General features: G+C 40.9%; 1 protein-coding gene across 4 annotated transcripts in view; it reads left to right on the top strand.

The window, feature by feature from the left end:
• PLXNB2 (plexin B2) overlaps positions 1-20,767 on the top strand; it is a 522,361-nt gene that overhangs the window by 341,484 nt on the left and 160,110 nt on the right. For all 4 annotated transcript variants that reach the window (XM_070755420.1, XM_070755418.1, XM_070755419.1 and 1 more), the window contains 2 exons: positions 10,279-11,392; positions 13,390-13,572. In XM_070755420.1, coding sequence (XP_070611521.1) covers positions 10,292-11,392; positions 13,390-13,572 — 1,284 coding nt within the window. In that variant the 5' untranslated portion in view covers positions 10,279-10,291. The remainder of the gene's footprint in view (positions 1-10,278; positions 11,393-13,389; positions 13,573-20,767) is intronic.

Here is a 20,767-nt window from a genome sequence, read left to right as displayed (position 1 = left end):
CAAAATCTTTCAATAAAGCTACAGTACTCTTCACTTGAACAAGTATGTTATATATACTAGTAGTCCAGAATTTCCATCATAAGTCATTGAAATCATCATGTGCCTGGACCTGATTTTGTAATCATTTTATAACATGAGGAGGGGACTGTTATAATCTATGCAAGTGTGAATTTAGATTATAAGGGATTTTAGCTCTGGACCACTGTTACATTAGATAGAAACATAGAAACATAGAATGTAAAATGTGAGCAAGTATTATAAAACTCAATTGAGCTACTATTTAATGTAGTGGTGGCAAACCTTTTAGGCTTGGCAAGTCAACGATTTGGAAATGCCTACTATGACTCTGCTGGAATGTCATACAACACCCCAAACAAAATAGAAACAATTCTCTACCTGTTCCCAGGTAGCAGCACCAAGGGTGAGTCTGAGGTAGAGGTGATTACTTTCAGGCAGTGTTCACTTTCTGTTAACAGGTGCAACCTCTGTAGCCTCCAAAAACTGCGAGAAAGCAATGTTTCTTGCACTGTTCTTGCATGATTTTCAGATGCAGTGGAGACCATGCATATGATAGGATCGCCACCATTGACTTAATGCTTACTAAATCAAATTCAACAGGAATAATAAAGTAAACATTTTGCATCACCTCAGAGGACACTGTAAGGCAATTTCAATAAGCATGGACCTCTGATGTGGAGCACTGTTGATGCGTTCTGATCTCATTTCCCTTCCCACTGATCTCACTGCATGGCATGGTCCAGGTACCGTTACTAAAACTGAAGCTCTTTCATGGTTCCTGCCCTCTGGACAAACTCTCTCTTGAGATCTTGACGTGATACACCTTATTTATGATTATTGGAATTTTTATTTAGCTTCAATTTCTTGATTTATGTTTTTGGGGAGAGGGGACTGGAATATTTTGAAACATAGAAACATAGAAACATAGAAGTCTGACGGCAGAAAAAGACCTCATGGTCCATCTAGTCTGCCCTTATACTATTTCCTGTATTTTATCTTAGGATGGATATATGTTTATCCCAGGCATGTTTAAATTCAGTTACTGTGGATTTATCTACCACGTCTGCTGGAAGTTTGTTCCAAGGATCTACTACTCTTTCAGTAAAATAATATTTTCTCATGTTGCTTTTGATCTTTCCCCCAACTAACTTCAGATTGTGTCCCCTTGTTCTTGTGTTCACTTTCCTATTAAAAACACTTCCCTCCTGGACCTTATTTAACCCTTTAACATATTTAAATGTTTCGATCATGTCCCCCCTTTTCCTTCTGTCCTCCAGACTATACAGATTGAGTTCATTAAGTCTTTCCTGATACGTTTTATGATTAGTTTTATGCTTGGTTTTATGCTGATACGTTTTATGCTTGGTTTTCTTCTTTCTTCTGGGCTTGTTTTTTGAGACCTTGGACATTTTCTAATCCAAACCCTGCTCCATTAGGAGATTATATACCAGAGGTATCAAACGCACGTCATCAGAGCGGTGTCGTGTGATGTATCGGGATTGTTTCCCCTTTGGCTAAACCAGGTGTAGGTGTGGACCAACGCATGACGCATCCCACCCATGGGTCGGGACAGCCCTGCCCTATACCATTTCAGATAAATGGTTGTCTAGTCTCTTTTTCAAAGCATCTAGTGATGGAGTACCCACAACTTTTGAAGACAACCCATTCCATGAATTGATTGCTCTCCACCTTTAGTACATTTTTCTTAGTTCTAGGTTGTTTCCCTCCTTGGTTAGTTTCTATCCATTGTTTCTTGCTTTGCCTTTTGTTGCTTTGGAAAAGTGTATGATACCCTCATCTTTGTAGGAACCCCTCAAATATTGGAACTGCTATCATCTCTCCTCTAGCCTTTCTTTTCATTAGACTAGACAAACTAAATTCTTGTAATCCTTTTTCATGTTTTAACCTCCAGCCCCCTAATCATTCTTGCTGCTCTTTTCTGCATTCTTTCCAGAGTTTCTACTTTTTTGTCATATTATTGTGACCAGAACTGGATGAATTATCCCAAGTGTGGTCTTATTAAGGATTTATAAAGCCATGCTAGAACTTCATATGACCTTGATTCAATCCCTCTGTTAATACAGCCTACAATTGCATTGACTTGTTTGGCTGTTGCCGCACCGTTGGCCCATATTTAAATGATTGCCCACTAAGACTCCAAGAGCCCTCTCACAGTTATTGACGTTAAGCCAAGGTTCACCTAATGTGTATCTATACAGTTTTTCTTGCCTTAAGTGTAAAACCTTACTTTTATCTCATATAATTTCATTTTATTACATAGGGCCCAGTGCTCAGGTTTATCAAGATCTTTTTGGATTTTGAGCTTGTCTTCTGGAATGTTGATTATTCCTGTCAGCTTAGTGTTTCCTACAAATTTGATTAGTTCCCCTTCTATTCCCTTGTCTAGATATTACTAAATTCAGAGATTTATTGGCTCCTAAACTGAATCAAGAATTTAAACTTTGCTGATAATCAGTAAGCCACCCTGAGTCTTCGGAGAAGGGCGGCATACAAATCAATCGAATGAATGAATGAATGAATGAATGAATGAATGAATGAATGAATGAATGTGCCAGTCTTGCATATCTATTAAATTAGTGTTCCCTAATAGCAGATGGAGTTTTGGTTGCTTTTGCATGTTCTTTACTGTAGGCTATTGCTAGTGAGTACACTTTTTTAAAAATTAAAAACTACATTTAAAGAATTGCAAAGCAAACACAAGCCAAAACCAACTATTTTTTAAAATTAAGCAAGAGATCCTTCAGAAAAACCAAAGAATTATTTTCTTGTCTTCCGACTATTGACAGGTCTCTGTTGGTTTCATTGTAGCCCTTGCTAACACCACCTGGAGGCGATGAGAAGGATACAAAGGAGAGGGGCTTGCTTTGTCCACTCAGATTATAAATCTAGATCTTTTATGAATACTGTATGTTAAAATGTGTATGCGTGTACCCACCTTCGATTCAATGATTACTTTTGGAAACTATCTGGAAACATCACCCCAGTTTTCTTGACAAATTATCAATAGTGGTTTGTATTTGCTTCCTTCCAAGGTCTGAGAGAGACTGACTGAACCAAAGTCACCCAGCGGACTAGAATTGATGGTCTCTCATATTTTACCCTCATTCTTTAACACTGTACCAAAATGACTCTCTTGTAGGAGAGTATAGTAAATTAAATAAATTATGTAAAAAAAGGAATTTTTATGTATTCCAAAGAATATTTATTTATTTATTTATTCATTCATTCATTCATTTATTTGATTGAATTGTATGCCGCCCCTCTCCGAGGACTCGGGGTGGCTTACTGATTATCAGCAAAGTTTAAATTCTTGATTCAGTTTAAGAGCCAATAAATCTCTGAATTTAGTAATATCGCTCTTACTTGAGAGCTTTCCAGGGGTGAAATCCTCCTGGTTTGGCACAGTTCGGGTGAGTAGGTAGTGATTGTGGAAGCTGGTTCGGAGAATCGGGATGGCAGTGTGAGGCTCCACCCACCCACTCTGACATCATCACTTCCTGTTTTTTTTAAAAAACTTTTTAGAATCTTTTTCTCTACCAGTTTCCCAGAAAGAAAGAAAGAAAGAAAGAAAGAAAGAAAGAAAGAAAGAAAGAAAGAAAGAAAGAAAGAAAGAAAGGTGTTAGAAGGGGGAAAAAATCATTTTCCAGCCAGGAGATCGCTTGGCAAAGAAGAAAACAAATGCTGTCACTTTAAATCAGGAATCTCCAAATTTAGCCACATGGCTGCCCGAGGAATTCTGGGAGTTGAAGTCCACAAGCTTTAATGCTGCAAACTTTGGAGACTCCTGCTTTAAATTGAAAATCCTTCAGAAGCTGCTCAGAAGGACGTTATTAATTGCAGAAGTGAAGTAACATTCAGCAGTGGATAAAAGGGATTCTTATATGGTTCTATGTTTTTGAAGTTTTGGGGGTTTGTGCAATATGGGCTTTGAGTTTCTAAAAGGGTTTGAGACCCTTTTGGGTGATTCTCATTGTGGCTAAATGACTTTTGTCCTGTGTTGCCTCTTCAGTGTGGGGCTCCCTATTCTGATTCTACTTCTGATTCTACTATGGAATCCAGAAGGAGTTGGGCAGCTTATAAATTTAATTAATTAATTAAACTGCTGCCAAATCTTACCATGGGTAAATATCCTGTCTTGAATGGGTTTTCTAGGGAACATTTTGCCTGCTTGTGTGAATGGAGCCAAACATCAGGCTTCTACTTTCTATGTGGTGATTATTTCATTATCTCTATCAGACAGGAATGTGGAATGTGGAATGAGTTTCAGGCAGGTTCTTGTTGGATTTTTCCCTTGTTTTCCTGTGAGCCTTTTATTATGAGTATTTATTTATTATTTATTTATTTTATTTTATTTATTTATTCAATTTTTATGCCGCACTTCTCCTTAGACTCAGGGCGGCTTACAACATGTTAGCAATAGCACTTTTTAACAGAGCCAGCATATTGCCCCCACAATCCGGGTCCTCATTTGATCCACCTCGGAAGGATGGAAGGCTGAGTCAACCTTGAGCCGGTGGTGAGATCTGAACCGCTGACCTACAGATCTACAGTCACCTTCAGTGGCCTGCAGTACAGCACTCTACCTGCTGCGCCACCCCGGCTCTATATAATAATATAGTAATATTTTATTTGAGGTGGATTGCTTCCCACAAAAGGAAGGAAGGAGGGAGGGAGGCTGGCATCAGACACAGCTTCAGAGGATGTTTTGAAACAGCACAGCAAAGGCTGGAAGGGACTCCATGGTCATCTAGTCCAACCCCCTGCTCCCTGGCAAATGGACTGCTAAATTGGCTGCACCTACCCAGTCACATGACAACCTGATCACACCCATCCAGTCATGTGGCCACATGGCCACACCCACCTGAAGCCACATCCACCTTTCTTCCAAGCCAGACCTCCCAGAGTACTCTGGGAGTAGGGCAGCATATAAGCCCAATTAATTAATTGATTAATTAGCTAGCCATGCTCACAAAATAAGCCACACCCACAGAATGGGCAGGGGGGAAGTTCACATTTCATTCCTTGAGCTTTCCCTAAGTTTTCCAGAACTTTGAACATTATTTCGAGCACAGCTTGAAAAGAGACAAGTCAGTATAACCTGTTATAAAGCTCACTAAGCATTTATAACTTGAATATAAAAGGGAATGGCCAAAATTGTAATTGAGGATAAATATCAGAAAATCTCTGCTAAACAAAGGCTCTTCCCTTGTGGTTACTGTTGTGTTTGGGCCTGGGCCAGCCGTTGCTCCCACAGACGGGAGAGACGCGGCACACACTGAATGCGAAAGCCTGGCTGACAGCCAGGAAGATGTGGCAGACAGCCAGGAGGATGAGGCCACTGGTATGCAGGAGTCAGCAGACAGCCCAGGGGATTTGACATACAGTCCCTCAGACAGTCTTTCGTCTCTGGATTCTTCTGCAGATCAATATATTGATCTGCGTAGCCGAAGAGCTATGCAAAGAAGGGATCACTTTAAGGAGTATTACAAGTCATTATAGGAGCACCTGGGCTGGGTGTGGTTCTTATACTAAGGGCTGGGTGTGGTTCCCTTAATGAGGGCTAAAGGTATAAAAGGGAACAACGGCCCAAGGCAAACTGTGGCTGTTTATCTGTGTTATTTTGTGGTTCCTGCTCTGAAGTTTCTGTTCCGTGCAGTTGGGAGTTTTCAACCCAGCTTTTTCATTCAAGTGGGAGGTGAAAACTCTGTGACTTGCTGTTTGCTTCAAATATTCAAAAGGACTCCTGAAACGTCTTTGCTCATTCCAGGTTGTCTTTGTTTGTTTGTTCCGGTGTTTTTGTATGCGGCTGAAGTAAGCCTTGCACTATCATTGTTTTTTGACACTAAGAACTGTTTTGAGTAACCCTTTTTGGTTTATTTAATACAAGTTTGCTGATTAGCAGAGGACGTGTGTGTTTGATTTCTTTTCCTTGGACTATTACGCATTGCCTGAGCCAGTCAGGCAGAACAGTTACTATCTGATATATTACCCATAATATTTATCAAGTCTCAGATAAATAAATTGAAAAAGGTAGACAATTCTCAGCTAAGTACAAATGTAGAAAATTATTTGATTTTAATAGAGCCATATCAGAGAATATAAATCTCTTTGCAGAAAAGAATCAACTAAAATTTACTAAATCATGTGCAGCCAGTATTGAATTAAGGTGTATGTTTTAAGGTGTTACTTTTTTAATGTTATTAGATATAATAGTCAGTGGCTGACTATGAACAAACTTAAACAACTTTCCATTTTCTATGGCTGACTATGTGACTTCTTCTTCCTCCTATAACCAATCCTCAACATTTTCTTCCTTCTGTTTTTATTATAGCACAGCTGGCTAGGTGCCATGTGCCAGTCTTGCATATCTATTAAATTAGTGTTCCCTAATAGCAGATGGAGTTTTGGTTGCTTCTGCATGTTCTTTACTGTAGGCTGTTGCTAGTGAGTACACTAATCAAGTTTATTGATTGTTAATTAGAGCTCAGTTAAAAATAGATGGGCTTCAAGTAATTACTGAGCTAAGAAGGCATTGGAATAATATAAGCAGACTTCCAAAACATAGAATAACCAGTGAAAGGTGAAGAGATCTACAAGAAGACTAGGGTTGATAATATGAGCATTTTAATTAAATTTATTTTAAACAAAGCTTAAACTGGACTCTAATGTGTAACATTTCACGATTACCTTCCCAAATTAAAAATGTAGCTTTAAGATGTTTTATTTAATTAGACTCATTTTGAATTATTAAATTATTATTAATAATTGTTATTATGAAATAACAATTAATGTTATTTTTTTAAAAAAATTTTTTTATTAAATTTTCATAAAATAGACGAACAGACACACATACATTTAACACAAAATTGGGGTTGTATTGCCCTGCTTATCTCAAAAGTATAAATTTGAATACAGAAAAAAGAATACACATTTAAATACAGTTCATTATTATAAATGTTAAGAAATAATTTGTTAAACTTCTCATTATATTTTTTCATATTTAAGCTAATTCTAATATAAATTCAAAATTCATCTTATAATAATTCTTCATATGTAAACTAATTCAAATAAATTTCTAAAAAGAAAACATATTCTAACTAATTCTATTGTAACACATAAATCTTATCTTTGCCGAAACAATTCACTCATTTATTTAATTGTTTTCATTAACCTTCTATTGTTTCTTCTTATTTATCCATATATAAACTTTAAATAATAATTAATGTTATACTGACATTAAATAACAATTAATGTCAGTATAAACAAAGAGTATAACTCTAAAGTTATTTTGTCAAGTATGATAGATAACCAGGAGCTTGCTCAATAAATTTTCTGGCTGTTGTTGGAAACTCAAACATCAATGCAAAAACACAGATATTCTCTTCCAGGTGTAGTGCTTTCAATATTTGTTTTCATGACTCACTATTAGAATGTGCGAAACGTATATGTACTGTATACATTTAAATAACTCAGAAGATGGTGGGTTGAGCAGAAATGATAGAAATCAAAATAAACCAGGCTGCAGAGAAGGCAAATATTGGAACACATAAACTCGTTTTCTAGTTAAAGGAGTCATTTGATTTCAACAATATTGATTATTGGTCTTTGTGTCTACAATTTAAATGCCAAACTATCGGTCTGTAAATCTCAGAAATTGAAGCACAAGAAATTCAAGGTTGTACAGGGCATATTTGCATGTGCCTTTATCCTATGGTCCTTTTCTCTGCATTACTTTTTTCACATGTTGGTAAAGCATGACTGAAAATGTGGGAACACATAGTACAGAACAGGCAAAAAATCTCAGTTCTTCTCAAAGAGTAGTGCCTTTCTTTAACTGACTTGTATGATTAGGGAAGATTCCTGCTTAAATATGTACATGTAGCTTCTATCTAGTTTTGCCCTAACTTTTAGCACAGAACAAAGGGCTGAAAAATGAAACATTGCACGCCACCTTCGTTTTATTTCTTTTAGGAATTAATTAAATAGCTATGAAAGCATTAACCTTTCATGACAGAATTTCTCAAACCACCTTTAAAAAGGAATATGTAGTGTTAATGGATGCACTTTAATAGTCCAAGAAAAAAAAAAGTTCTGTTTTAATTAAAGAGTGAGAAGATATGGTTTTCTCTAGTGACCTCCATGATTAGTCACCAGATTAACTGAATGCCAATTATTCGAGAATTCACCGTTTTATTTTCTCTTAATAGGCAGTGTTTCCCACTTCCTTCTCTTTCAGTGGTTTTGCAGATAATCAGTTGGGTCTCCTATGAGAGATTGCAAGGAGTTGCTTGTTTTTCCTTTATGGAACCAGGAAGCAAATTAGCAAGGATGAAATGCAGAATGCAAATGGCAGAACTTCACTTGCTAAAAACAAAGAATGATTGCTATTGATGGAAGTTCTGTATCCACGTTTTCCTCACTGTAACATTTTACTAAGTTTCTCTTCAGTGTTCCCCCCCCCTTTTTTTTTGTCAGTAATGGGAAAATACCAACAGGAATGGCATTATGTCACAGACTTTAACTCTGCTACATATTAGACGGAAACCTGGGAGACATTTTTTGTGACAACTCTACCTTTTTAATATTCAGAGTCTTTCACCTTAAATAGATCTAAGGGTTTTTGTTGCTGTTGTTTTCAACGTATGTATTATTAAAAGTATGCATTATATAGAACAAAAAAATATTTTGGTTTACACATTTCAGATTTCACTTAAAAGTAACCTTGTGAGATTTCCCCAGAGCTATTTTTCCCCATTAACGAAATCATATTCTGTTCTGTATTAGTATGCATTTTAGGCTTAAGATTTTAACATTATGAACTAAATAGACTATCATTTTTTATCTCCTTTTTTATGAGTTATTTTATACAGTTTTCAAAACTTCAGTGTATTTTCATTGTTTTAAAGCTGTAAATCTCTACAGGATTTGTATTGGACAAGGATATTATAAAGTTATCAATTAATCAAAACTGGCTGCCTGTTACTAGAAAGTAATTTTAAAAATCTCTGGGGTGAGAAGATAATATCTTGCTCCTGCCTCAGATTTATTTGATTTGTACTGCTTTCGGACAATAAACCATGATTTGGTCTTTGCCCAACTGGGCAAGATAACCTCAAAGTAAAATTAAGTAATTTTAAACAATTAGTCCTTTTTAATAATTTAAATACAGCTAAAAGACAAACAGAGGTAGATGCAAGCATTTCATATTGACTCTTCAGTACGTATGTTACATTAACATTAGCTCAATAACACATTGTAATGTATTATTGTAATGTAGGTACTGATGAGTTAATATGAAATGCTTGTATCTACCTTGTCTTTTGGCTGTATTTAAATTATTAAAAGGGATAATTTGTATTGTTTAAGACTAAGTAGTTTAAAGTGGCAAACCTTGTGACCATGTCATGAAATTTGGATCGGGAGTCACTGCTCACAGTCACTCATTCCCTCATCACCTCGAGGCTCGACTACTGTAACACTCTCTACATGGGGCTACCTTTGAAAAGTGTTCGGAAACTTCAGATCGTGCAGAATGCAGCTGCGAGAGCAATCATGGGCTTCCCTAAATATGCCCATGTCACACCAACACTCCGCAGTCTGCATTGGTTGCCGATCAGTTTCCGGTCACAATTCAAAGTGTTGGTTATGACCTATAAAGCCCTTCATGGCACCGGGCCAGGTTATCTCCGGAACCGCCTTCTGCCGCATGAATCCCAGCGACCAATTAGGTCCCACAGAGTGAGCCTTCTCCGGGTCCTGTCAACTAAACAATGCCATTTGGCGGGACCCAGGGGAAGAGCCTTCTCTGTGGTGGCCCCGACCCTCTGGAACCAACTCCCCCCAGAGATTAGAATAGCCCCCACCCTTCTTGCCTTTCGTAAGCTTCTTAAAACCCACCTCTGTCGTCAGGCATGGGGGAATTAAGATATTCTTTCCCCCTAGGCTTCTACAATTTATGTATGGTACGTTTGTATGTATGATTGGTTTTAAAATAAGGGTTTTTAGCTACTTTAGTATTGGATTGTCGCATGTTGTTTTTACCACTGTTGTTAGCCGCCCCGAGTCTACGGAGAGGGGCAGCATACAAATCCAATAAAATGAAAAAATGAAATGAAATGAAATTGCCACTGATAGATGAATTCAGGTTTTGATGATTAAATTAATATGCCTGCAGCTGGTACAAAACCATGACCTCCTTCATAATGTAAACTTTCCCCCCCCCCAATTTTTACTCAACAGGTACCTCAGAGAAATGGCTTTATGGATTTGGATATTGAGCATCCTGAGCTTCTCCTGCGTTTCTTCTGCATTAAGGTCGAAATGGGATGTGTACCAGAGTAAGACAGAACTCAGTCACCTAGTAGTGAACCACGATACGGGGACAGTCTATTTAGGAGCTGTAAATGCCCTGCATCAACTCACAAAAGACTTGAAACTCTCAATCAATGAAGTAGTCACTGGGCCACATTTGGATAACAAAAAATGCACACCTCCCATTGAAGAAAGCCAGTGCTCTGACAAACAAATGACGGACAATTACAACAAATTGCTGTTGGTGGACACGCAAGAGAAAAGGATAGTAGTTTGTGGGAGTCTATTTAGGGGCATATGCTCCATAAGAGAACTTGAAAATATTTCCAACAGGACTTACTATGAGACCGGCAGTGGAGAGAAATCATTTGTTGCAAGTAATGATGAGAATGTAGCCACTGTGGGCCTGATCACCTCTTTGAAAAAAGGCCGAATGATGTTTGTGGGGAAGGGCAATGGCGGAAACGATAACGGGGTCATCATCAGCACTCGACAGCTTTTCAATGGAGATGGGAGAGAGATTTTTGAATTGTACGCAGATCCTGCTGCTATTAAGTCGGCATACCCTTACTCAAGTTCCCAACAGTTCCTCTATATTTTTGAGGACAATAAATTTGTTTATTTTATTTTCAATCAGAATGAGAGGCAGGCCACTATAAACAGGACACTTATTGGGAGACTCTGCAAAGAAGATGAACATTATCATTCCTATTTTGAAATGGACTTGGAGTGTAAAGATGACACGGGCCCTTTTAATCAAAGCAATGCAATCTACGCTTCTGTCCATGGAGAACACCCAACACATCCTCTAGCATCATCCGAGCAAGCTTTTGAGGGCCCACTACAGGACAAGCTGCTCATTGGCCTTTTCAGGAGGAAGGAAAAAGACTCCTTGGTGTCTGCCATGTGTGTTTATAACTTGAGCGATATCAACAAAAAGATGGAAGAAAACAGGGAGAAATGTTATATGAAGGATACACGTAATGTATTTTACAAGCCATTCAGAACAGAAAATGCTCCATGCAAAGCTTCGTCGCACCAGGTGAGTTGCAATAATAAAGTTGTTGTGGAAGATAAGCATTCATAAGATAAGCCTTTGATACGGTTCCACATAAAGAGCTGATAGATAAATTAGTGAAGATTGGACTTAATCCCTGGATAGTTCAATGGATTTGCAGCTGGCTGAAGCGTAGACATCAGAGAGTTATTGTTAACGGCGAGTATTCTGAACAGAGTCAGGTTACAAGCGGTGTGCCACAAGGGTCTGTTCTGGGTCCTATTCTTTTTAATATGTTTGTGAGTGACATAGGGGAAGGTTTGGTAGGGAAGGTTTGCCTATTTGCCGATGACTCTAAAGTGTGCAATAGGATTGATATTCCTTGAGGCGTCTGTAATATGGTAAATGATTTAGCTTTACTAGATAAATGGTCAAAGCAATGGAAACTGCAGTTTAATGTTTCCAAATGTAAAATAATGCACTTGGGGAAAAGGAATCCTCAATCTGAGTATTGTATTGGCAGTTCTGTGTTAGCAAATACTTCAGAAGAAAAGGATTTAGGGGTAGTGATTTCTGACAGTCTCAAAATGGGTGAACAGTGCAGTCAGGGGGTAGGGAAAGCAAGTAGGATGCTTGGCTGCATAGCTAGAGGTATAACAAGCAGGAAGAGAGAGATTATGATCTCGCTATATAGAATGCTGGTGAGACCACATTTGGAATACTGTGTTCAGTTCTGGAGACCTCACCTACAAAAAGATATTGACAAAATTGAACGGGTCAAAAGACGGGCTACAAGAATGGTGGAAGGTCTTAAGCATAAAACGTATCAGGAAAGACTTAATGAACTTAATCTGTATAGTCTGGAGGACAGAAGGAAAAGGGGGGACATGATTGAAACATTTAAAATATATTAAAGGGTTAAATAAGGTCCAGGAGGGAAGTGTTTTTAATAGGAAAGTGAACACAAGAACAAGGGACACAATCTGAAGTTAGTTGGGGGAAAGATCAAAAGCAACATGAGAAAATATTATTTTACTGAAAGAGTAGTAGATCCTTGGAACAAACTTCCAGCAGACATGGTAGATAAATCCACAGTAACTGAATTTAAACATGCCTGGGATAAACATATATCCATCCTAAGATAAAATACAGAAAATAGTATAAGAGCAGACTAGATGGACCATGAGGTCTTTTTCTGCCATCAGACTTCTATGTTTCTATGTTTCATCTAATTTTCCATAGGATAAAGCCACAAACTGTATTTCATTTCTGTTTTTATTTCATCTAAAGATTTCAAACAGGCACAATTCTGTCAAATCTAAACACGTCCATGAATACCTCTCAATAAAATAATTCCAATTGAAATTTGCTTCCTGTTGGTTGAATTATGCCTTCATGGTTTCTGTATCAAGGGAAAGTAGTTGCTTCTGCAAATAGATTTTTTTCTAGGAGGAAATTATTGATTATATTAACGTTAGTGTATCAGCAGCATTAGAGCACTTGAGGAAACATTACAGGTCCAGCATGTAAGGAACAATTTTTTCTGGATGATATGTTAACATTGTTGAACACACACAGTTTTCTAATCTATTGATCCATTCAAAACATACTGCAGCTTTTCTGGTTTTCTGAAACACTTGAATTTTCAGATCAATCCTAGTTTCAGGGTTTAGAGCAGGGATGTCAAATTCAAGACCTGGGGACTAAAACTGGCCTGCGGGGAAACCCTGGAAACAGCAAAGAACTAGCCTGTGGTGCTTCTGCCAGCAAAAATGAGTTCCCGAGCTTCATTTTCGGCTGCCACAGTCTTCTGCAACCTCACAGGGTTGCAAGAGGCCATGGCAGCCAAAAACATAGCTCAGGAGTCCGTTTTCACAGGCAGAGCACTTGGACCATCGCCGACATGAGTGACACATCGAGCTGGCCACACCCACCTGGCACAAACCTGATGCAGCCGTCAATGAATAGAGTTTGACACCTCTGGTTTAGAGGTTCGTGTTTGTTTGAATTTATGATTCCTAATTCATGCTTCCTTTTTTTAGAATTCAAGTGTAACGTTTCCATGTGGTTCTGAACATTTACCGTATCCTTTGGGAAGCAAAGAAGGAATTTCTGCAGAGCCCGTGTTCAAAAAAGAAGGGATAAATTTAACAGCAGTGACCTTTGCTGTGGAAAATGGGAAGACTGTAGTATTTGTGGGAACATCAGATGGCAGAATTCTGAAGGTAATTTCTTATGTAACGTAATGCTAAAAATTAGTTGAGCTTCCAGCTTCTACTAAAATTATGACTATCTTAAATTGGCTATAGACATAAAGTTATTCCACGTGATTGATTTTTAAATAAAATAAATTAAGCCAAAAGCATTTGAAGGATAAATTCTGATAAGGCAGTACAGATAGTTCTCAACTTAAAACCATTGACTTAATGGCTGAAGTTACAATAACATTGAGAAAAGATTCATGACCGTTTTTCATACTTACAACCATTCCCATGATCACATGATACATTGGCTTGGCAATTGGTTCATATTTATGATGGTTGCTGTGTTCTGGAATCATGGGATCACCTTTTGCGACCCTCTGATAAACAAAATCAGTGCCCACTTTACAACCATGTTACTAACTTAACTACCACAGTGATTCTCTTAGCGCTGGCAAGAAAGGTTATAAAATGAAGTGAAGCTCACTTAGCAACAGTCTTGCTTAGCAACAAAAACGTTGGAGTCAATCGTGGTCATACATCAAGGACTATCTGTACATCATCTGTACAGATGAGTCCTTCAGGACTGGGCGGCATAGAGATCGAATAAAAATAAATTATCTGTACAAGTGATATTTATCATAGTGATAAATAACTCAAAAATTAGTTCCTCCCTCCAATTCAGACTGTGCTTAAAGTTCATAAACTCATAATTCGAGAATATAGGTCAGTGATGGTGAACCTTTTTACCCTTGGGTGAATGTCTGTGTGCTTTCGTGCATGCATGAGTGCCCACACCCATAATTCAATGCCTGGGGAGGGCAAAGACAGCTTCCCCCACCCCTCTGGAGGGCGGAAATGGCCTGTTTCCCAACTCTTGGTGGGCCCAGTACGCTTGTGTTTCACCCTTCCCAGGCTCCAAAGACTTCCCTGGAGCCAAGAGAGGGTAAAAACGCCCTCCCCTATCTCCATGGAGGCACTCTGGAAACAAAAAATGCCCTCCCATTGCCTCTGTGCAAGCCAAAAATCAGCTGGCTGGTACACACATGCACCTTGGAACTGAGCTAGGGCAAGGGCTCGCCTGCCAGCGGATATGGCTCTGCATGCTACCTGTGGCACCCGTGTCATAGGCTCACCAGATTAGATTAGATTAGATTTATTGGATTTATATGCCGCCCCTCTCCTCAGACTGGGGGCGGCTCACAACAATAGCAAAAAACAGTACAATAGTGACAAATCCAATGCCCACCAATCCAATTAAAATTTTAAGTTAAGAAATTCATAAAACAATCCCAATATATATAAAAACAGAAGCACACAATCAATCAAACAGCAAAACAACATGGGCAAGGGAGAGATGTTTTAGTTCCCCCATGCCTGACGGCAGAGGTGGGTTTTAAGGAGTTTATGAAAGGCAAGGAGGGTGGGGGCAATCCTAATCTCAGGGGGGAGCTGGTTCCAGAGTGTCGGAGCCACCACAGAGAAGGCTCTTCCCCTGGGTCCCGCCAGACAACATTGTTTAGTTGACGGGACCCGAATAAGGCAGACTCTGTGGGACCTAACCTAACCGGCTGCTGGGATTCGTGCGGCAGAAGGCGGTCCTGAAGATATTCTGGTCCGGTGCCATGAAGGGCTTTATAGGTCATAACCAACACTTTGAATCACCATCACTGATATAGGTAGTCTGTACATAGCAATCCTACTTGGTGCCAGTTTCTGTCACAAAGTGGTTGCTAGCCAACACATAATGTGCTTGCCTTGCCTACCAGCAGTAGTTAGGCGAGAACTTTATGGTCCTCCTCTCACGTTGCTATTTTCTCCACTTCAACTTCCTGGCCCCTCCACACACTCACCTTTGCCCATTTGGCTGCTCAGCACTCTGCTGCTTTTGCTAATGCCTGTCACTATCTACCATCCCGAGCTGATCTTTGGTGGGAAGAAGACAGCAACGATCAACTGGGGCCAGTTGAGGGGGGAAAGCAGTACTGGTGTTGCAGGATTGCTATAATCCTGGGGATGGGAGAACATAACTGGGTGGGGGAGGTCAAATGCATTCTGCATTGATAAATGCCAGTGGGCTGCTTAGGTGCCCAAATTTTGATCTCATGATTATGGGGCACTGCAACAACTATAACTTACAAGATCGGCCATAACTAGCCATTTTGTTTAGTGCTGTCATAATGTCGAACAGTCACCGAATGAATGGTTATTAAGTGAGGATTATCTACAATTGAAATATAGTTTTCGGCTAAAACCAGTGCAAAATCAACCTTCAAAGAAAATCTTTCTAAAAAAGACAATGATCTATTAGTTTATGAGCCAAAAAACATATTTGATTATGTTTTGAAGATTTGTTTTAAAAAAACTTCTAAAGAGTATCTCTTGACTTTTGTCAGGAAGATTTAGGAAGGTTTTTAGAGTTGGGACAGATTTATTAAGCTTCTAAAAAACTTAAATTAGACATTGAGCCTTAAAATATCCCTGAAACTTTAAAAAAGGGGGGACATTATAACTATCTATAAAAAAATTTGGAAGACATAAAAGGGACACATAGCAAGAAATGGACTGGTCACATAGCAAGAACTATGATGGCAGTCATAGAATGGTCCCATTTGACTAAAAGGCATCCAGGAAAACAAGATGGAATGATGACATCAACAGATATTGTGAGTCCAATTGGCAAAAGAAAGCTCAATACCTTATTGGTCAGAAACATACAGAAGAGGCTTTCATCCTGCAGTGGATAGGCTGTGGCTAACATGATGGTGATGAAGAGGATAATAGGAACGCTGCACTCTAGCCAGGAATTTAATGTTGTCATTTCATTTATGGATTAATGAAGTGCATACACAAAACTAGTCATGGCTTGATTCAATAGACACTGGTTAAATCAGGGCCTAATGCAATAGTGAATGAGATCTAAATCATAGCTTTTCATTTCGTCTTCTTTCCTTAGATACTTGACATCTGTTCACTGGCATAGCCAATATGAGCAAACTAATTTATGTTCATTATGTTTGGCCTATTAACCAGGATTAGAAATATGCTTAAATATTATTTCCATTTTAGTAGCTGAGCTTCCTGAAACAAAAACAGCTTTTTGGCATCTTAGAGACTACAACAGCTGCTATTGGGGAAGCATTTGATCAGAGTGCTTAGTGGTGGTCAAAACCTAGCAGAAAATATCTACAGTGTATTTTAACAAACTATTCTCCGTACTGAAGGAGTGGGTCCAGCAGTCACATGGGTTGCTCCTGTCCAATCCGTTGGAACTGAGCCTAGTATTAAAAAAGACTGCTGGATCCGCCCCTTCCCCAGAATTCGCTCAGTTCGCATATCCTGCGGTTGTATTGTGATAGCTCGTTCAACATTCTAACACCTTCCCTTCGATCTTTTCCTTCAAAAAGTAGTAAGATTTATTGTCTTTATTGATTTACTTGCACTAATTGCGCCAGCCGTTTAAAAGAAAAAAAGAAAAAAAGCGGCTAGGCTTTTTTCCTTGGGAGAAGTTGCGGTTTCGTTTTCCCCCGGCGGTTTTGCCGGTTACGATTCCTGCGGCCGCTTGTGGATTCTTCTAATCCTTTGGCCTGGAGGTCCTGGTGCAAGTATTTACCTATTGAATTATTGATTATTATTGTATACAAATATTTAAGGGCTTAAGAAATACCTCCTGCGGAGTGAGACGCCCTCTAGTCTCCTGGACTTAGTCGATCGCTTCCCCTTTAAGAAATTTTACGCAGCGATCTTTTTCGGCGCGAAGGCCTTCGCGCCCTTTTTAAATCTAGGCCTCTCGTGTTGGCCCCCTGCCAGCCGTGTAGGCCTCAGTCCACCGCGTGGATCCCGGAGCGGGCCTTGGGGGTCCCAGGCTAAATTCTCCACCGGCTAAGCCTCCAACCAGAGTGCCTTGGTTTACTTAATTATAAAGTTTAGGGAGGCTGGCCCCGCTGGATTTGGGGGCACGAACTCTGGGTTTGCCCAGATTGTCCTCACGTCTCAGCAGCTTCGAGGCCTCGAAGCAGGATCCATTCCTCTTGGGAAGTCCTTGAAATTCTTCTCCTTATTATTCAGTTATTGGCTCAGCCTTGTCTTCTGTTAATTGTCAGACTATGGCTACTTTTCCCAAGAGAGGCACTACCAAAGGTCCCAAAGAGGTTAGGCCTACTGGTAATTCTACTGTAGTTCCCCAGGCCTCTTCCTCCTCTTCCTCAGGCACCCATTCCTTAGCCAAGCCCTCCAGGGCTGAGAAGAGAAGGGACCCAGCCCTACAAAAAATACATGATAAACCAGCCAAACTTTTAAGGTGCAGGCCCAAGTGCATATCAATCCAACCCCCCCGGAGGCCTCTAACCTGCCTCTTTCTGGGGTTCCTGTGCTATCCCTGGATGAGCCAAACCTAAATCCACCCCAACCTAACCTATGGGGTTTAGGTCCAGAGGAGCCAGATTTTACCGAGGATTCCTCCCAGCCAGAACCTGCTCAGGCCCTCAGGGATCCTCCGGCTTTTCCGGCTGATATTTCTTCCTTGCCACCGGAGTTTCAGTCTATCTTGACTATTCTGACTAACACCATTGACGCTAAACTCTCATCTTTCAATGTGCCTTCTCTGTCTCATCCCTCTCCACGCTCCTCCCGTCCCGTGAGTTCTTCTCCTTCCTACAGAGCCCCACCCATGGAGGTCTCTGACTCCTCTCAGGAAGAGGATGAGGGCGTGGATACAGAAGAGGATGATGACCCATTTCAGCGTCTGTCGGAAGATGAGGAATCTCAGATTAAGATTCCAGCCCCAGCTGCTATCTTCCCTTCGCAGCCTTTCAAATCTCTCCTGCTTAAAGCTAGAGTTCCACGGGGCTAGCCGGGCAAGAAAAACAGGCTACTTCTTCCTCAGATCCTCCGGAGGATAATCTTCCTTATTTCATGAAAGAACAGGAAGACAATGAGGTAATTCCTATGCCCAAGTTGTTAAGGATGCCTTGCTTAAACAGTGGGACCACCCAACTGCTGGCTTTACTCCCACTCCCAAGGTCAAGAAGCTCTACAAGCTCTCCTCCGTCTATGAGGAACTCCTAACATGTCACAAGCCAGATGAACCAGTGAAGACTCTCCACTCGACTGCCGCCATGCCTGGCGAAGCAGAGGAGGTCCGCCGGCCAGAGGACAAACGACTTGAGCAATGCTCAAAAGGAGTCTTCTTGCAGACTCATGGGCCTTTAAGAGTGCTGCAGCGGCATCCTTCTTTTCCAGAGCTATGCTCTTGTGGCTTCGTCAGCTCCAACCACACCTGCCTCCAGATGACTTACGGGGCCAACAGGATTTCAACTAAATCTTCGCAGCTGCCCAATATGTAGCAGATGCTACCCTCCAATCTTCCAGATTTGCAGCCAGGTCAGTAGCAGCCTCCACAACGGCCAGAAGACTTCTATGGCTCCGCCCTTAGCAGGCGGGAGTAAGACAGAAGTGGCAGTTAGCCATGGGTCCGCTGAAACGTGACCTCCTCTTCGGAGACCTTCTGGACCCTCTCCTTACAGAGACCACAGACAAGAAAAAGGTCTTGGGACCTACACCAAGAAGGCCCCTAAACAGTAGCCCTTTCGGCGCACAGGGCGTCTACAGGATCAGGGCTTCGCATTTCAAGGAGTCCAGGTCAGTATTCCCCTCGGTTTCGATCCCAATCTAGAACCACCAGGGGCAGAGGTTCCCGTTATCAGAGAGGATCCTCCTCTACCAGGGCTTCCAAAAGAGCCAGATGGTAAGTTTTCCTCCTTTTCCCATAGGCGGTCGCCTAGCCTGGTTCTCTTCCGCCTGGCACCGTTCTTGTAAGGACCCCTGGGTCATTGACTCTGTGGAAAGGAGCCTAAAGTTAGAGTTCATTTCACCTCCCTCTAACCGTTTTTATTTCTTGTTCCTCTCCCAGTTCCCCTCCATCTCGTATCCGAATGGAGGAGGCTATTTCTCATTTGTTGACTATTAGAGCTATTCAACCGGTCCCCTCTCTCCAGAGAGGTTTAGGCTTTCTCCCATCCTCTTCAGGGTCCCTAAGACACCTGGAGGCTGGAGAGCCATCTTAATTTTAAAAAAAAATGGAACCGGTTCATAAAATATAGGATTTTCAAAATGCATTCCTTATCTTCCATTTTTAGCAGCTCTACATCGGGGAGACTTTATGGTGTCTCTGGATCTCACGGAGGCCTCCCTCCATATCCCCATTGTCAAGGTCCATAGGAAATTTCTGCGCTTTGCCTTTCAAGGCAGGCATTTTCAGTGTAGGGCCATGCCATTTGGGCTCTACTCAGCTCCCAGAGTCTTCTCTAAACTCTTGGGATCCTTGGCGGCTCATATCCGAGCTTCTCCCATTCATATTTTAGGTTATTTAGATGACATTTTAATTCATGGAAATTCCAGAACTGGGTGGCGGCAGACCTCTCTTTTACCATGTCGGTTCTACAGAATCATGGTTTCTCCATAATTCTTGAAGGGAGCCACCTTGATCCATCCACTTCCATTCTGCATCTGGGAACTATCATTAATTCTGAGTTATCCCAGGTTTTCCTCTCCACTGAGAGAAAACGCAGCTTTTTGGATCTCATTGCTCGCATCCTGCCCCAGCAATCTACCTCCATTGCCACCCTATCTTCCCTTTGGGTAAAATGGTGTCATCTATTGGTATTGTCCCCTGGGCCTGTCTTCACGCCAGGGAACTACAGTGGCTTCTATTACCTCCCAGAGATCGGGCCACAGCTACTCGAATCGTCGCCATTCCACCGACGGTTCGCAGATCCCTCAAGTGGTGGACTTCTCCAGCCCTAGACAAGGGATCTCCCTTCCAGTGTCCCGACCAGTTGTAGTCACCACAGATGCCAGCCTCTCGGGCTGGGGAGCCCACGCCCAGGGTCTTTTAGCTCAGGGCACATGGTCACTGGAGGAGGCTTCCAGGCCCGTCATTTGATTAGAATTAAGAGCCGTGTCTCTAGCTCTAAAACAATTCCAATCTCACACCTCCAACCAGCATGTGCTGATTTTCACCGACAATATAGCCACCAAAAGCCATATTTGCAGACGGGGAGGCACAAGAGCCTAGGCCTCAGGAGGGAGGCCCTGAAGTTAGGCCTTTGGGCAGAGAAGAATCTCCAGTCGCTTCTAGCCGACCACATCTCGGGGAGCCTCAACGTCCAAGCGGACTGGCTCTCGCGAGCGACCATAGATCCAGGCGAGTGGAATCTCC

This window comes from Erythrolamprus reginae, chromosome 6 (genome assembly GCF_031021105.1).
Source record: "Erythrolamprus reginae isolate rEryReg1 chromosome 6, rEryReg1.hap1, whole genome shotgun sequence".
In the NCBI taxonomy this organism is placed as follows: domain Eukaryota; kingdom Metazoa; phylum Chordata; class Lepidosauria; order Squamata; family Dipsadidae; genus Erythrolamprus; species Erythrolamprus reginae.
This window is presented reverse-complemented; position numbering and strand designations above follow the sequence as displayed.